This window comes from Cynoglossus semilaevis, chromosome 5, assembly GCF_000523025.1.
Source record: "Cynoglossus semilaevis isolate Cse_v1.0 chromosome 5, Cse_v1.0, whole genome shotgun sequence".
NCBI lineage: Eukaryota > Metazoa > Chordata > Actinopteri > Pleuronectiformes > Cynoglossidae > Cynoglossus > Cynoglossus semilaevis.
In genome coordinates this window covers 16,868,688-16,888,382 of record NC_024311.1, presented here as the reverse complement: position 1 = coordinate 16,888,382, position 19,695 = coordinate 16,868,688, and the positions used below count along the sequence as shown (strand labels likewise).

At 40.8% G+C, this 19,695-nt stretch overlaps 1 protein-coding gene across 4 annotated transcripts in view; it reads right to left on the bottom strand.

Moving 5' to 3' along the window:
- The window catches only part of LOC103379312 (AT-rich interactive domain-containing protein 3B), a 39,877-nt gene that overhangs the window by 7,138 nt on the left and 13,044 nt on the right, over nucleotides 1–19,695 (bottom strand). For all 4 annotated transcript variants that reach the window (XM_008310822.3, XM_008310823.3, XM_008310824.3 and 1 more), the window contains exons 3-4: nucleotides 11,628–11,702; nucleotides 11,424–11,496 (exon numbers count right to left, since the gene is read on the bottom strand). In XM_008310822.3, coding sequence (XP_008309044.1) covers nucleotides 11,424–11,496; nucleotides 11,628–11,702 — 148 coding nt within the window. The remainder of the gene's footprint in view (nucleotides 1–11,423; nucleotides 11,497–11,627; nucleotides 11,703–19,695) is intronic.

Sequence of the window (19,695 nt, the reverse complement as noted above, 5' to 3'; positions counted from 1 at the left end):
ACTGGCCCAGCCGTGAACAATGAGAGCACAACAAATGAGACAGCAGAGCGCTGGTCCTTTGTGACAGGCCAGCAGTTAGTTAGGCTTTAATTCATGCCAGCGCCTTTATTCACATCACAATGTCAGCATCTGCTGTCGCAACAAATCTGTTTCAAATGTCTTTATTGTGAAGCAAAAAAAAAGAAAATACAATCTATGTCTACAATAAAAAATACAATCTAGGCTCCACACAAGAGAGTTAAAACTTCACGTAAGTCAAACCTGACGGAGGTGATAGGTGTGTTAGAAAAAAAAAAAAAAAAAAAGAGTGAACCATGTAGAAAATGTTTAGTGGCTTTAAAATCTACCAGACAATAATTCAAACGTAAACATCAACTCAGTTTCACATTTCAACTAAACCTAACCACATATAAAAGCACTAGGAGAGCACCTTAAATAATGTTATAATTGACATACACACACAAAAAAAAAAAAAAAAAAAAAAAAAAAAAAAAAAAAAAATCACACTTGGGCAGTTACCCAGAGAGCTCCCTAATTTGGGAGAATAAATGTGCCGCCTGCCTTTGGTGTCCAACATCTGCTCCATTTCCAACCCTGCAGACATTTAGCTCTAACAGGTTTAATTAGAGCAGCCCAAACTTCTCTTTTGATCACAGCAGTACCAATCTCTGGCCTCACAGTACCGTTATACACACACCCGGCTCTGGTGTGCGTTTATTGCTGCTGTTTAAACCCTTCTCTGGTTGATATGAAGAGCAGAGAGGATTCAAGATGCCGACTGGATCCACAGTATTCGGCCACTGCAGGCCTGGACAAGGCATCTATTGGTTGTTTCATATCGCTGTAAAGCCGTGATTTGTCTGCTCGTCCACTCAAAGCCAATCTTTAATTGGCTGCAGGCTTCACCTCCCATCATCCTTTGCCCCGGACTGATTTTCCCCCAGGGACAGGGCCATCAGGAGCCTAGTGATTAATGGCACCAGGGGTCAGAGGTTGCTCTGGTGGGAAGTGCCTCGGCCGAGGGCCCCTGAACCACTCCCTACGTCTTTCCTCTGACTTCCACTGTGAACACAAGAGCCACACGGCTGGCTTTCAAATGGCTAGACTAAATGATAAGGGATAGAGATACATGGTCTGACAGAGGGAACGAGGCCAATGAGTGTGACTGAGAAGGACGGCTCTGAAAAACAGAGAGACTTTTCACAAATCACCGGCCGTACTGACGTAATGGAACTTTCACAATAAATGGAAAATCTCATTTCAATGTAGAAAAATCAATACTCTCTCTATTTTTTTAATAAATGTCACATATATGACTATTTCCCAGAAGGGTAAAAACAAATGAAGAACCATTTATTTCCGATAGTTCTCAGCGTTTCCACTATGAAAAACAAACCTCACTGACACATACCATAATAATAATAATAAAACATGCTGGGCAAAAACTCAATTAGGGAATCAAACGTGCAAACAAGTAAAGTCATAATTTTACAGACATTTCTCAGACAGTCACAATTAGTCACTTGTATTGACCAAATGACTGGAGCAAAATTAAGTTAAATATAAACGTCTCCCACCGCGTCCAATCTTTCTATCTCAAAGTAAAGACTGAAAAAAGAGGTCATTTTATCTGACCCCTGACCTACTTTTAGCAGGAAACAGCTGTTCACATTAAAGGCTCTCTATAATAAATCAATTGGGTGTCCCTGACGCCAGTGGTGGTAAATTAAACATCGCTGACTTCACGTGATGGACATTTTTTAAATAATTAAGTCACAGAGCTGCAGCCCTACAGCAGACCACGACACACGGGAAATGATTTTTTTTTAGTCAAAAAAGAAAAGCACAGGTTAGTGTGGAAGTTCACACCAATCTACAGTCCAGGTTTGGTCAAAAAAAAAGGGGGGGGGGGAGGTAGGCAAACGGTACAGGGTCCCATGGTTGGAGTTTGTTGGAGTTAAGTTTGTTTGAAATAAAAAAAAAAATGAAGACAGGAGGAGACCTCAGCTATCACTAAAATAAAAATAAAAATATTTTAGTGATTTTAAAAACAGTAAATAGGAATAAAGAGAGAGAGAGAGAGAGAGAGAGAGACTCTGTGGGGAGGGAAGGATGGTAAAATACTGGGGGGAGGTGTCGCAGCGAGCCAGCTGGAGAGAGACTGGATTAGTGCTGTAAAGAAGGTGTCTGCCAACACAAACATCTCCAGGCCTCATGACTGTGTTCAAGTCCCTCTCTCAGAACACCAACAGGTCGGTCACCCGTCCATACTCACCTCCACACACTCACTACTGCCACGCACACTCACTGGGACGTCACACCTTGAGGATGTGGATGTAGATTAGACACTCTTAGTTATCAACCCTTTGGTTCAGAGAGTCTGCTTTCCAGACTCCAACAGTTTATAAGAGTAAACAGCAATACTGCAGCAGACTCAACACGGTTTTGTTTTGTTTTGTTTTTTTTGGTACAACCCGGATCAAAGCACCTTAGTGATTCACTGCGTCTTCTGGTCTTCAGTTTAAGACACGCAGAGTCGTCTTCGATTCCACAGCCCAAACTCTTCACTCGCTGGGACAAGAGAAACACTGACAGCAGAGACAAGTGTCTGGGCTCCACATGCTGAAAGTTTACTTTACGTGGGGCAGCCCCTGGCTGTTTAGTTTATATATTTGTAAGTCGAGGCAGCGTATTGCCAGGACCCTGCTGTACGCCGGGGCGTGTTTGTTTTATTTCTGATGCATGGCCAGGGACATAGATGGTCAAAGAAAAAAGAAAAGTCTTGAGCGTATGGAATTTGCTATCTTTAGTGTAGCAGCGTCAAGACTGGTCTAATCGACCAATTCATATCGAGTGTTGTAACCCTGTAACATTAGGCTATACAAACATTGCTATTCAGAGCATGAAGCTCCAGCCGCAGCTGATGGAGAACGAGAGATTGGAAGGCAGGAACAACCGTCCAATAAAGTCCACAATATGTTGGTCGATACGCTGTACGGTGTCAGCCGCAATAGGTTCCATTCACGTCATGTCAATAAAGTGCAATTAATGCGAATTGACAGAGTGAGGAAGACAGAAAGACAAATAAGAGGCGGGAGAGAGAGAGACTGTGAAAGAAACAGAGAAATAACGACCTGGATGAAGGCGACTGCACATGTGACGGAAGACAGAAACTCCTCTCCCTGGACTCATCTTAAAAGTAAATCTGTACAACAGTGTACAACAGCGCCCCCTGGCCCCAAGTTTAATACTGTGGAATTATTGGATACACAATCACAATATTAAATCACCTTGATTCACATGTTTGACAGCTCAGTTCAATACTTGTTCCTGACAACCGCCGTTTATTTTTAAATGATATTGTGGAGAAGTGACAAGCTTTGAGGATCTGATGACCTGCTTTTTAAAGCGTTTAAAATTTGATATTGTGGAGAAGTGACAAGCTTTGAGGATCTGACGACCTGCTTTTTAAAGAGTTTAATAATGTTTTGTATTATTTAAAATTTTTTTTCTATCTCAAACAATATGTTATAAATTATCTTAAAAAAAAAAGTCAGTGCCATTTTTTTTTGTTTTTATTTCTTGGGGGCCTAAAATTCCCCTCTTAAAAATTCTTACTAAAAAAAAAATTCAAATAAAAACAGAAGCATTCTATGACGTATATGTCACTTGGAATAACATATACAAAAGAGTAGGAGTGAATAGTTTCTCTGTTAAGTTACAACAGCAGGCAGGCGGCCGGTGTGTATAAAGAGCTGTCTTCTGTGCACTGTCAGCGACTTCAGGTTGTGGTGGAAAGCATGGGAAAACTGGCAAGAGTCCAAACAACAGCCTAAAGCTGTAAATCTCCCAGGTTGTCACTCCAACACTCCGAGGGCTGAAGCTACTAATAATGACACTGTTACAATTTCAACTGCATACCGAGATGTAGTTGATGTCAAAGGCAATTGTGCAGTAAATCAGTTTGACGTGATTAGACCTTTTAGAGTTGGTAAACATTGGGTGCAGATGTATCAGAGCAGTCAAGCCAGGGTGAGAAAACAGGAGAGAAAAAAAAAAAAAGGAGAGGGAAATATGATCCTTATCTTTTGGTCATGAAGATGGGTCACCTGGTGAAACAGAGGGGGGAGGGGGCATTGAAAAGGTTGGACGGCGCGAAAAGTGAGATGGCCTTTCCAACTGTAACTCAAGTCCCCTAAATCCCAAGAGACCAAGCAGATCAGCTAACCAGAGCCCAATCAACACCAGTACAAAGGTGAAGGAATAGATAAATGGACAGTAAAATAAATACATAAATGCAACATTCAGGATCAATGGCTGTTCCCCTAAAATATTGATTTGAGGAATTTCTACTATTCAAGATTACAAAAACACGTCTCTTTATCCTAAATGCAGTTTTACATAGCATTCCATGAGACACCTGATCAGACATACGGGTGAACGCCAACATATGAGACACAAAACCAAATGTTTTACTTTTACTTTGGCTACTATTGAACCAGCAACGTTTCCTCGACCATCCCTTTACATGTGACTTCTTAAGTCTTAATTTGACTGGAGAAAAAGATGGCTTTTGACCATCTTAATAATATTCACAGCCGCAGAGATACGTATATATATTGAGTATTTACTTTTGAATCTATTGGATTCTACTCCATGTCTTTTATTCTGTGCTGCTAGTTTATCGTGTCTCCTTTCCTCTCCAGTAGCTCCAGCCATATTGACATTAATTGTAAAGAGGAATTCACCCTATAACACAGAAATCACAAGCCCAATGACAGCACAAATACAAATGCAAAGCTACTGAATCCTTTTATATTTATTTTAAATCCAACTGTAAATGTTTTCACTGATTTTGATCTGATATATATATATATATATATATATATATATATTGTGTTGCTTCATACACTTGCTTTGTTTGCATGGTGAATTAAAACTACATTACATGGTCAAATACAGTTTTGTTCTGAACTTGAGCTTTATACATGCAAAGAAAAAAAAGTAACCAAACAGTTTGCCCTTGTAAACAGCTATTCCTAATCTCTGTAGAAATGTGAAGAATGTCTGCCACAGCAACACAACAATGGCATGTCCTGTGAATAATGGAGGGAGGGGCATTTGGCATTAAGTACAGATCCCCGTGATCTAAACGGCGAAGGTCAGATATTTTTGCAGATAATGATTTCATAAAAGTAAAACAGAAACTGCGGTTGAAGTCGGCGGGTTGTCACATTCAAAGAAGAGGAAAAATCATAAAATATAAAACCTTCTACAAAGGTTGGAACGTCTGTAGCTGGTATCGTATTAACAGCTGTTATTGTCATTTTCTCAGGGAACGGCGATGTTTTCAGTAGCAGTTGCTGCATTGACGGCACTCCTTCGTTCCGGCAAGACTTATAACACAGCTAACTGCTTCGATCAATGGACACCGCACTGATAGATAAAGCCATCAGCTGACAAGCCCCAGTACCACTGATCAATACAGGAGACATCAGCTGCTATAAGCCAGGGAGAAAAAAGGGATATGTAGGTACTGACGACGACGAGGTTGTTGGGGGGGGGGGACTCATCTCGGAAAATTTAAGTCCCATCAATGCTAATTACTTTTGGCGTTCGGAATCCATGACGATGTGTCACACACTTACCTTTCAGGGATTTAGCTCACGCTCTTAATGCAAAGTGACTTGAAATGAGGTCAGCAGCAAAAGCTTGTTTTAAATGAAGAAACAAAATATGCTAAATGATTAACGAATGGCTCAGGAGAGTGAAAGGTAGTATACACCAGACTTTGTTGTTTGTTTTTTTCTTTTCTTTTGTCTTTTAAAATTCAACCTAACGACAGAGACACAGCCTTAACTAAGTGGTAAACTGACGTGTTCTATCTCATCCTCAAATCAAGTATCTTGTTTTGGATCTCTGCAGATCTCTCTCAGATCTGTCCAGTTGATGCAACACTGCTGCAGACCAGCAGTGGAAGTGAGCTCAGGGATATTGTACTGGCGTAGGGCTCCTCTGGGGGCTGTAATGCATTTCATACATCCATCACAAGGATGTGGAAGCCAGGAAACATCGCCTTAAGAGCACACACAGGACACAGATGGAGAAGTAAGACACACAAATATGCAGAGAAAGCTAATTTTTTTTGTGTGTGTGCTTGTGGAATTTCTTAATCACAGGAAATCTGCAGCTCACCAGACTAGAACTTTACTACTACTTTTACAGTTAATTAATTCATAATTAGTCAATGGCTTTAATATTTTGACCATTTTGTTTTTTTCTTAATCTGAACTGTACAAAACTGGAAAATGCGTTCTACTGAAAACTTAGATGTATGGATGAAGTACGCAGCCCGTGATATTTTTACCCTGACCAATGACCTCACTGAGCATGAAGAGCGAGGCCTGCACTCGTCGCCGATGTCATCCCTGCTCAGTTACGTATGACCATGGTGATTAAGAATCTCTCAGCTCTGCAGCTTAGGGATTTAAATCCCTGCGCAGTATGGTCGTAATTACAGAAGGACAGTCGCCGCCCTGGACTGTACAACCATCATGGTAAATTATGGAAGAACTAGAGCGGAAGTGGAACCAACTTTGTGGTTGGAGAGAAGGAAAAAGAAAAAAAAAATCGAACCACAAACTCTGGGCGGCACGTGACCGTCCATGGGTGGAGTTTACCGGTGGTGAGGATAATCGTAGCCCTCTGACAAATCAAGATGGTAAACACTTAAAACTTTGATCATATATGTAGGGGAGGAGTTGTACAATGTTGACCACAAGTCTGCTTCAGGGCAATAATTAGAAAGTAGTGGCTTCTAAGAGTCTGTATCATTTGGGCTCCCACCCTTTCCTGAGAGTGGAGGGTGGGGGGGGGGGGGGGGGAGTCCTCGCTTCCATTTCTACTTGATAGTCTTTTTGTCTTGTTAAAGAACTTGGTCATCTATGTTCCACCAGCAAGGAGGTGTTAAAAAAAAAGCAAAGCCTTGTTTGAACAAAAGCAGCTTCCTCTCACCGACCTGAGTCTAACTTCAGTCGGCCTGGCACTTTGTTTGGCCCCTGTCTCCTACTGTGGCTGCCACGCCTGCCCTTTTTTATCCCTCAGTCTCTCCTTTCTCCCTGTTGGCACATTGAGACACACGACTGTCACTCCCTCGTCTGACATCCCTCAGCGCTGGCCTATCAAAAAGGTCGGCCCCACTTATTTGGAGATCATTAATCATCCCATGTCGGACGGGAGGCCCCTTAATCCACCCCTCCTCCTCCTCCTGGCCACACCAAACAGGCCAAAGCACAGACCTCAGCCCCTATCCCCCACGGTGTTATCATGTTTCAGTGGTTGTAACTGTAGCACAATAAACAGAGTGGGTGGAGAGTGGCGTGGGGGCAGGACGAGAAATCAATGAGAAATACTAAATAAAAAAATACAACTTACTTCACTCACACGAACAAGAACAACTCGTTTTTGATTTTTTTGACACAAATACCTTCATGTGACAGTCAGACCAACAGGAATGTTGAAAGGCCGTATGGATATGAACCTCTGATGATTCTCACTAAAACTACTCAATGTTTTTGTAGTTGTAACTACAAGAGGCTAACAGATTTTTTTTTTTTTCCAGAAATTGAGAGGTGTTATCTAAAGGGAGTTAAGACGCCCGTATCAAAGACTGAGAGAATGTTCTCATTGTGGTGCAGTGTTTGTGTAGAGGGGCCTGTCTGTTACCAGGGTCGGAGGTGTGATCATGGGAGTAATATAATGCATACATGGATCCCCAAGAGCCCATTCACGCTGTAATTGGTGTGGACAGAGAGCTCAGTCTAAGAGTTACAGTTAGTGAACTTCCTCCAACGTCCTGCTGTGACAAATACGACAAGAAATTACACTCTAACGCCGATAGAAACAGACCAAGACATTTCACTGCACGTCACGCTGCTTACGCCACATTAATAAAATGTAATTCTGAGGACGATATTATAATTTAACATCATTATTTCCAACCCCCTCCCCCGCACTCCCCCCTTTTTTCCCCTAGTCTAACAAGATTATGTTTTTATGACTAATAAAAGACTCTAATCTAATTTTGTATATGGATTTTATTACTATATCAACTTTCAAACAGTTCCATCACATCAGGGGTGGGGGCGCCCTCCTAAGATGAATCTACACTTAAAGTATTCCGTGTCACACTGAGTTGGATCTGGTCTGTGCAAAACTGCAACGTGTGAGGCACGAGCGCAGGAGACAGACCACTTGTCATTACCTCGTGTTACTCGCAGTTTTCTCTACCGGTGACCCAAGAGGCTAACAGATCTCTCTCTGTCTCTCTCCCTCTCTCTCTCTCTCTCTGCCGCTGTCCATCACAGCCTGTGGCCATTCATCATCTCAAGTGGACAGAGGTGACAGGCAGTTGGCTGCATCACTCTTATTTTCGACCTTTTTTTTCTGTCTTTATAGAAGCTCACACCCTTAGGTCCCGTGGCCTCAGTCGCAGCTCCCTCCTTCCCCCATTACCTTTTCACAACCTCCTGCTCCACAAACCCCACATCACAGATGTGAAAGTGGCTGGGTGTCAAACTAAAACAAACAATCGCCCATCTGCTTAATTACAATCTTTGTGGTGGTTAATGGTGTCGAGCCACCATCAAAGCCTTTTCTTTGTGCTCCGGGGGGGGAGGGGGGGGCTAATGAAACAGCAGAACATGTAAGGGATATGATTAACTGTAATATCAGTGTAGCACACAGAGGCTGAACTTCTCCACCCGTGCTATTCCTAAAATCAACAGCCTGAGGAAATTTACACGTCTGCTAAAACCAGTGGATTTTTTTTTTTTTTTTTGCAGCAAATCTCAAACTAAGGCTCAACGAAAACCTGCCTAAAACAAATGGTATGAAGGTAACTTGTACAGGATGATATATATATATCAACTATTGAAAATATTTGTTGAGCGTCAGAGAAACACAGACGAGGTCGTTTGTCGTGTGTATCTGCCATTTCTCTTACAGCCCATCAATGGGCCCCATACACAAAGAAAGGATTTAGGACAGCTGCTAAAATTCCTATGATATTAACACACACACACACACACACACACATAAATACACACACACACACACACAGACAACTGTTTTGAAGCACACAGGCAGGAAATGGGAATCCCATGTACGTTTTCCTTCCTCTGTTGCCTTCCTTTCAAGGCCTGGAGGCCCCGCGAGGAGGTGGGAAAAGGCTCTGCACAGTTTGTCTCTCTGTCCACGGGTTTCACTGGATTTCCCCTGAACTCTACATGCAGTGACTTGGTCGAAAGCCACAGATAAGAGATTGGCATTTTGTAACGTCAGTGAAGACAATAGTATTTTCTAAAAAAAAATATTTTGTAACGTCAGTGAAGACAATAGTTTACCATGGACACAGTATTTTCTAAAAAAAAATTGACATTGGTTTTAAATTCTTAACTGCGCGGTGCCGGAGAAAATTAGGAAATCAGTTTGTCATCTGTTAGCATGTGTGTTACTGTTGGAATTAAGTAAAAATAAAATAAATAAATAAAGAGGGTGATGTGGTTAAGTTACATGACTCAGGAAACACTTCGTATGCATAGTTTACAGTGTGTTACAGTTGTGGTTAAGTTACATGACTCGTATGCATAGTTTACAGTGTGTCAAGTTTTTTTTTAATATTTAATTTAAACCTTTTTATTCACCTCTATATTTTTGTTGTTCTTGGAAACAAACGACCAAGTGTTGACCACTGCTAACGTTTCCTTTCTCTTTGCCTTAACGTGGTGTAGTTACACATGAACACTCCAGAGACACCGTTAGACTTGTTACATCTGCTGTGGAGCCCTGACCCCTGCACTTCCTGACTACCAGTCACTTGTACTAATGACAATACAGGAACTCGATCTGTCCACCGTCCACAAAACACGCTTCCAGTTGCAGTCACTCATTATCACGGCAATTTAACCAAACAATTAAAAAAAAAAAAATCACAACAGTTTAAACACACAAACGTATTTAAAAAATGAAATTAAACCTTTTTTTGCTCCATGTATAATTTTATCTTCTGTGTTTTATTAAAATATTAATGAGCTGAAAATAATTTCAGTTTGGTTTCGTAATGTAACGGTGGTTTCATGACGTTTTTCCTGGCGGTCACCGGTTATCAGCCATTTATCTGTTGTCAAGTCGTGTTTTAGAAAGCTTGATGGATCTTTCCGTCTGACCAGCGTGAGTAAAGGGTCAGGCAGCTACTCCCAGTGTCTGCCACTGGACAGAGATGCTAACAGGGTCCTGACAGATTCTGTCCCTCCCTCCCTTTGACTCTGCTCTATTCATCACCCAGCAAACAAGACCTCACGGTGCTACAGTCGCAGCAAACAGTCAGAAGCTGTTGTTGCTGCTGCGTTTATGAATATGACAACACACACACACACAGGCTCACCCTACACCATCGTCATCACTCATACCCTGACAAAACAAAGCACGCATCACATACACACTACACAACCCATCATAGTGTGTGACCAAACATAATGAAGTATTAACCACACACATGTAAAAGCTCACAGGATACGATCACTCATCATAGCTGGTGGCAAAACATAACACTGCAGCATAAATCACACACACACACACACACACACACACACAGAGTGACCGTCATCATGCACGACTGTAACAACATGACGAGTCGCACTAAAAGGATGAGCTCAAACCATGTCAATTGCTTGGCAACAAACATGTTGGATGAAAGCCCGAGAGCATTATCAGCCCTGATCAAGGGAAGTGTTGTAAGCGGTGTCAAAGCAACGTGAGGTCAGCCGAGCCTCCGCAGCTGTCGGTCCACAATGTTAGATCAACGACAGATCCTGTCGGATCTGTTACTGCAAACCCAGAGGATCAGCAGAGGAACATCTCACCTGCTCAACTCTGAAGGCCTTTACTCTTAGGATGAGATGTGTTAAGGATTTCTAAGCCAGCGAGACGTACGGCACGGTTTACCACAAACCAGAAACACTCTATATTCATAGATCTATTGTCTGAGACTGTGAGATTTCCATTTAATATCTTAAAATTTTGCAAACTATGTTGTAATGCAGGTCTAAAGTGACCAGTTTATATAATGTGATGTCAACATGTTAACATCTCCTACAGATGTGTAACCGATTACCGGATGTTTTAATCATGGACTGGTTCACAAAAACATTTCCACCAAACCCTAAACATGAGATTGTACCTCAAGGAAACTCTTCTGAATCCCAAAACACTAATCTTTAGTCTTTGTAAAACAGCTGGAAATCCAACTATGAAACAGAAGAAAGCCTCTACATAAAAAAAAAAAACAAAACAAATGAGGGCAAAACAGAGTGAAAAGACAGCTGCTGCTCATCATAATGTGAATGTCTTAAGAGCACTCCTACCTCTTTTCTGCATGAAGGTGAATAGGTCATCCAGGAACTCCTTTCTTTTTGGGTCATTGTCCAGTTCGTACAACTTAAAAAAGACAAAGAAAAAATTCAATGAAAAAAAAAAACCAAACACCATACACTGGCATTCATTTTAAATAGTTGTTATTTTGGTAACAATAATACTGTATTTATACAGATTATTTTTGTTTTGCTCACCTTTGCAAAGTCTCTGGAGGCCTCTCCTCTTCCTCTGCTACTGTCAGCCTCATCGGCCCAGCCTGCATTCCCATTCTACAAAAGACACAAAACACAGATTAAATATAGAAAATAGTTACCAACATTTATCAGTTATCAGAGTTATCAGTCAGTAAATTCTGTTCTTTGTTATTTTTTTATAAGAGAGAATGTAAAAAAAACAAGAGAAGGAAAATTAACATATTTAAAGATATGATTTATCCATTAAGCCTATTCTCAATACAGTAGAATTCAAGAGACTTCTTCTAAAATAGAAAAAAAAAAAGGAAAAAAAAATCATGCCCTTATACAAATATACACGTAGGTTGCAATTTGTGCCATTTTAATTGTGTTAGTGTGAGTTTGTGTTTTTATCAAACTGTGAGAATGACTGTGGATTGGATTTTGTCAGGTTAAAGGTGAGTGCAGGTCAGAAGGCTAATGTTCAGATATAAACACTGGGTGTCCTCTGGTAAACTAATGTTAGCCAAGCCAACACACAACACAAAAACATAAACACTAATATATACACTCAAAACTCCCAAGAATGTATTTTTCCAGAGGTTAGAGCAGTAACCTCTGGAGTTATGGTGCCCCAGAGCTCCTGTTCCCCCTCCCCCTTCATTCTCAAACATCTCCATTTGACCTAAACCATCTGCATCTGGGCCTACCCTGCCCCCATCCATGTCTTCCGACCCAGCTGGATACAAGGGCCCCCCATCCTTCAATCTTAACGCAGCTGTGATGGGTGGCCAAGTTCATGGAGTGTAGCTGGCTGTCATGAGGGGCCGGAGGAGGGAAGGTTGGTCAGTAGCCCGAGTGTGTTCTTACACTCACACACACACACACACACACACACAAGTATACGTTGATAGGTTGACCTTGTGTGTGTTTTTGAGTGTGCTAAGGGTGGGGGCAATTGCCCCACAAGACGGGAAGGAAGGAAAATAGGGGCAGAAATGGGTGCAAGGCATGTCTCTTAAAAGACAAAACCTATAAAAGCATCAGGAATCAAAACAAAATCCGTTTGGCGGGAGACGTTAATGGCTGCAGCCCGGGTCTGGTTTCAACCAGGAGCCCATTGGTCAGTGGCAATTACATGGGCTGAAATGAGAGCCAAGGGGCAAAGGTTGTCAAGGCCCCTGAGAACAAGTCATTTTCACCTTCTCCATTGCTGTATGTGTAACAGTTGTCAATATCCATATTCCCCAAATACTCACTGTCACACATCTAACAGTAACAAAAAAAAAAAAAAAGCACGGCAAGATTATTTTTATTACACCATGTGCTTCAAAATGTTAGTTTCATTTTTTAAAAACAGTTCCATTTGCATTAAAGATATTTGATCAACGTAACTAAAAGTTCAGAGTCTGTATGCAGAAAGAGAATCATTTCTTCTTTTTTTTTATTATCTTGTGTTAAAAACGTTTCCATTTCTTATCAACAATAGCTGTCGTGAACATGCGTGATCTATAGTGTGTGGCCCAGATTACAACGGGACATCACGTAAAGGTAAATATACTGTATATGGTACACATCGAGGCCATGTGGACCTTTGCACACAATTTGACCAGCTCTGTTAACCTTTAACCATTATAAATGATTATAGCAGAAGATAAATCAGTTCCAAGTCATATATAATCTCAAATGTCTGCTGCTGTTGTGTGAAAAAAAAACAACTTTGCATTCAGCGCCTGTCGTAAGCGGCTGGTGTTCCCCGTCAGTGAGCAGAGGTCAGAACTCCTGCTACACCAAATCATCAGTGTAGCAGGATGATTTTAATCATTCTGTGATACTGTTTGAAAAAAGTAAGTACCTCCTGAGGTTGGCAAACAGAGTATATTTAACTTACATATCCATCTGTTGTGCCCCGTGCATCACAGTTGGATTTTTTTATTTCAATAATAACAAATAAGGGGGGGGGGGGGGGCTGCCTGGGTTTGTAGGCTGGGGAAATTCATAAAGGATTTCCCATATATGTGCAATGTCTCTTAACTCAAATATTGGACTTGCAGGAAGTCTTCAGATGTGCAGTCCTGCCTGCTTTCATTGATGAGCTCTGAATACAGAGAAGTATTTCTTGTCTCTTGGACTCTGGAGGTAATTTATGATTGGACACTCAGATGTTACCTGCTTGACTTTTTAATGCGGTCGTGTTGCAGAGAAATGGGTGGTTGAACGGACCTGGAGTAGTGGTCAGTAAGGGGTGCAGGGTCCTCACTGTTCACTGTTCTCTGCCTCAGTCTTAATAATTGGCCCGAGCAGAAACTGGGCCGTTGGGTTTTATTACAAAGTTACTGTTTCTCCTATATCTATAACATTCTTAACAGAAAACACACAGATTCACGGTAATTATTAACTCTGTCCCTAAAGACTCTTCCTGACTACCTCTTTCCCACTGTGAGTGGAGCAGCTCTGTTCTGGACATCACACTCACACATCACCCACATGAGAAATGCACTTTGTTTGTCACTGTCTCCTATTGAAGAAAACAAGACCCAAAAGCCAAAGATTCAGCACAGAATTAGGTTGATTTTTTTTTTTTTGTTTTTAATCAGTCGTATCAAATATTTCATAATATTCACTGATTTTGATCAATCTCACTTTCATAATCAGTCGTATCAAATATTTCATAATGTTCACTGATCCTGACCAATCTCACTTTCAATTTGAATTTGCAAAAAAAAACCTTTCATGCAATTGTTGTATGGCACAAGAAACGTTGGGGTTCACCGTATCACTCGTTAGAATTTGGACTACACTCTCACATACACACGACTATTTTAGTGATTAGATGACCTGTGTGCACACACACTGATTATATGTAATAAATGACTAGTTATCTCTGAAGCCGGTGTCATTATTTAAAGCAGATGACTGTTAACCTGCTGCACTAACCAGCTGCTCACTAGAATCTAATGTAACTTCAAAAGGACGAGCTGGAGGTGGAGAGGCTGCGGCCTTGGATTTGTTAGGGGAACACAACCTGTGTGATACACACACACACACACACACAGACACACACACACACACCCTGAGGGTCACTCCGTATTATGGAAGCCCAGGGGTCAAGGTGTTCTTGACATCAACAAAGAACAAAGGTCTAACGTGACAGCACAGTGTCCAGTGAGAGCCAGACTGAAGCTTCCTGTTGTTCCTACAGTTTCTAATAGATGACCCAAAATTCAAATAAGGCCATATAAAGACTGGGGTCAAGGGTCATGATGTCAGATTAATACAACTATCAATCTACGTCAGATTTGGCCAAAATCTGTTGTCAAGGCTTGGTGATGACACGACTTTGAATCGATCCTTTACAACTGTAAAATAATAAAAAACAGACAAAACGGAAAATTCTAACATATATTAACATTACATTAAAAAGTCAAACTGCATTTAAAATCCCCTTTATTCATATATTAACATTACATTAAAAAGTCAAACCGCATTTAAAATCCCCTTTTCTTCATCCCACACTGTTCTTTTTTTTTTTAGAACAGTAACATGTTGGCTGTTTATCATGAATAGACATGTTGGCTCCTGAGAAGGGACCTTGGTCAGCTGAGGAATGTTAACACTATGTTGTTTTTGTCAAGTTACAGTGGATTCTGATGTTTCAGGACCACTCCTTATGATCATCACCTCAGTTCCTTCATCACATCCAGCACTCCACCCACAAATTACTTCTTCTTTTAGAAATAGAAATTCCCACACCCTTCTTACATTCGTGATGGTCCTACAAGGCTTGGTCTACCACATAATTAAACCATATAAAGTGACTGATGTGGCTTTTAATCTCAACATGTTCATCGAGTGCTTCTGTTTCTGCAGGTCAAGTTTCTATGATCATCCTACAAAGTAAAAGACATGTACTTCAATGTAATTTCCCTTACCAAAATTTTAGTGTTTAAAAATACTACTCAGACGACTCGATGAGTGTATTTTTAAACACTACGATTTTGGCAAGGAAAATAATATTCAAGCACATCTGTTTTACTTTGATTTAGGGCATTTGTGTGCGTGCAGCTAGGAGGGAACATTACAGTCAACAAGCCTGTTATAGAGCATTTCTTGCTGGTTCTTTTCATGCTGTTCGTGCAGCTTCAGTAACCAGGGGACTGCTGGTCTAATGACATTTCAGTTTTAGGAGACTGACTTTCAAGTCTAACCTATAAAGATCAGGTTTGTCCTTTTCTAACTACATGGGAAGCAACACCATGACATACACACTGTATATAACCCATAAACATATCACATGGGTTTTTGTGTGCAGCGGTAAATACAAAGTCCAATCTGTCCTCAGTGGAGGTTTGCTCAAAGTCAGGACATTTTCATTAAACAATTTATATAAAAAACTGAGCTTTTTTTTTACAGCTGAGAGCCAATTCTATGGAAAGTGTATTTTTTTTCTATATTTTTAAATATTCAATTCTGGACTTCCAAACTTCTTTTTCTGTTTTTGTCATTCTCAAAAAAATATATTATATGACCATTTTACAACAACGATGGTGTCACGCTGCCTTAGCCACTTTTTGTTGTGAGTCGAACCTCAGACCGAAATGCTCAAGTTTGTGTGCACAGGTTTTGAAAAGGGCAACCTTTCATCTGTGGAAACCTGACATTCTTTGCATAACCTGGTATCAGACAAACCTTACGACACACTCCTGCATGAATGTTGATGCATAGCCGGAGGGTCATTCTACGCAGCCATTATAGAAAGATGTCTAAAGTAAAGCCACCATTTTAGTGAGCCAAGGCATGCTGGAACAGGAAGGGTTAATGGCTGTTGCTTGTGGAGTGGGGGATGGATGGCATTGATTGTTCAAGATGTTGACAGCACTTCTCCAATTTGATACTGGAGCTCTTATTAGATGAAGAGGCTTGTTCTTAATAAAAGCATCATGTGGTTTGCCTCCGGTCTTCCAGGAGGTAAAAGGATGGAGTCTCTTTAACAGGATAAAGCTACAGAAAAATGAAGTTTCAGAAGCAGATGAACACGTATGGCTATCAATGAAACTATGTGAAGTTTGGTGTTTTTGATACAACACATAAACAGGCGTTTTCTCACTGATTTTTACCATTTCATGACCCAAAAATTTAAATTTCATAGGCTTGTGTATTTGATTGAAAGACAATTTTAATCCATTTGATTTTCAACCAACCAAAAAAGAAAACATGACATCAACAAATCACAGCAGATCTAGTTGGCTTTCTTTTTTTTTCTTTCAGTTATAGTGACATCACAAAAAAGAGTAAAAAACTCTAACACCTCAGTGACTATTCTAGACGATACAGCCTAGTTATAAACTGTTGGTGCAGTATTTCAATCTAAAATAGGTATCAAATACAAAATTTAAAAATATTATATGTAGAAAATGAAGGGACTCCGACTGTTAATATTTTATCAATCATTAAAATCTGTTTTCGTTACTGGATTAGCGATGGCGATGTTTTGGTTTGGATGGTTGTACACACCGGTTCTCAACGAGGTCTGTGTGTGTGTCCCACCAAACACGGCGTCATAGTGTAGACCAAGTCCCTAGGGCCACGGCCATTGAACAGGGGCCCATGATCAATAGCAGTGGATGTGCAAACACAGGGAAGTCCCCAGCCCCCGCCGGACGCAATCTCGCAGCACACGTCAATACTCATCATCCTCAGTCATCTAGCGCCATACTAGGGAAACTGAGAGGAATCATTGCTCCCAGGGTGACCCCACCTCTTTATGTACAACAAGACACCCTAACTTAGAGACATAAGGATAAAAAACACATTGATGCAACCATTGCTGCCTTCAGTTGGGCAGTAACTGGACCCCACAACAACAGAATCATCCCACAGGTTCTTTCAAGATCTCATTCGTGTACTAATCTTTTTCAGCCAAATTGCTGCCTGTCAAAACAGCTAAGCAAAGCCAATCTGTTAAACTGACACCGCAGCTAGTAATTTGGTCTGATTTGATCAGGGTCTTTAGCAACACTCTGGAACATGGCCAACATCAGTGATGAGGGGCAAATATAAAGGAAATTCCCAAATTACTCGTTCTGTAAAAAGCCATAGACGTTTTTCAACACTTTTTTGGTATGTCGATATGTACTATAATTGTCAGCTAAAGCGGATGAGGAGTGAATTTCATGTTCATAGTAGTGGAGGGATATCCTCCTTTAGAAGGCGAACGCGACCCCTTCTTTAAAAACACCAGCCTTTAAGCCCTCATAAAAAGCAAATCTGTTTCCTCTCAGCATGCCAGTAAAAATAAGCATTGTGGGAGGCAGCAATATTTAATCCAAATCAAATAACCGGGGTCTTGTTCCCACAGCAGGACTTCGGGAATCTTTTATAGTGCCTCTGTCCATGTGAAGGATGGGGGAGGGAGGACGGGGTTTATTTAGGGGCTGGGTGAGAAGGGAAACAAATGGCATCCACTGTCTGCTACTACAGTGAAGGATGTGACGGTGGTTCTCCCCAACAGTAAGAGCTCTGGACAACTGTGAAACAAAACGTATCACACTGGGATTAATGACAGAGTTTATACTTCTGTAAAAATGTATATATTGATTCTTGCAGGACAACAGCAGGACTTAAGGGATAGTTTTTTTTTTTTTGGAACTGTCCGGTCATGTTGTTGAGGTGGGAGAGGTTTTTGGTTCTTAGAAGAACAGACAATGTGGCGATGAAAGGGAGCTAAATGTCCAGGGGCTGAACGTGTTGTTACCTGCCCCAGCTACAGCGGTGCTGCACTTCTAAACAGGCCACTGAAAAACAAGCCTCTAGGCATGAACACCCCTCCCTCCATTAATCACTGAAATAACAAAGCTGGAAAAGAGAAACAGTGAAAAAAAAAACCCTGTAAAGAACGATGTCACGGGTAAGAAAAAAAAAAAAGAAAACAGAAAGAAAATAATACAAATGAAAGTGGGTAATTAAATGTGTGGAAACATTAGAAGATTAGGAAGAATTAATTATTTAGTTTAATAATTATTTAATAATTATTTAGTGGGTGATAATTTCTCAATTTATTTACTGTTTATTTTTGTTCTGATCAAACAGATTCATAAGCATGTTGTTGTATCAACAAGCCTGCAGGATAATTATTATTCTCATAATAAGTCATTATTAAACACAGACTGCACTCAGTCACAGGTTCTTTCTTCAGTTCAACAACTTTCATGGTAAAGTGTTTGGTGGCGGTAATGAGGTACTACATGAAAATAGTTTCCTGTTCAGCCAACTTTCTGACCAGACGTGAAACTAACCATGACATTAAACTTACTTTACTTGTCGATGCACAAGTTGTAAAACTAATTGCTGCCTTAATGTTAGCGCGCAGCAGGATGTTGTCCTGTTGTTTGCCTTGGATCTGGGCGTGTTCGGTTCAATGATGGGTTTTTAAGTGTCGGACTAGGTTTATCGTTCACGTACAACTTTGCAGTGACTCCTCCATGGTTAACCTTACAGTTGTATATAGTACAAATAGCAAGCCTGTTTTTTTTTTTTTTTGAGTATTTCCACTCTGAGCTTTAACTTGCTCACTCGCTGGAACACCTACTTGGCATTAAGAGTGACCACCCATATTTTACCTCTGACATATTTATGAATAACGTACCAATGAAACACACTGTCAATGATTGAATATCTAAAATATTTGTCCTGTCTGGTAAGACAAAGACCTACGTCTGAAAGAGAGACGTGAATCTGTATATTTAGTTCCTAGGTAAATATGTCTGTTGGTGACCAGCATGTCTGGTTTGCCAAATAAACTGAATGCATTTGTTCAGCTCCAGTCCTTTCACCAAGACACCACATTCCACAGGCAGAGGCCCCATCCCCCATTACATTACTAGCTGGCCCCTTTAGCTCACACAAAAACGTTTATAGGCTGATGTGGCCAGAAGTTCACACTTATTGGTTCAAAGAGCCTTTCACAGGCAGAGCAAACAATTAAGTGAATTACAATCTGCGCCACCACATACAGTACTCCGTATGTTAACCCTTTAAAGCCCCTTCACGAACGTGGAAACCAAAAACTAGGTTTTTCCGACTAAACCCT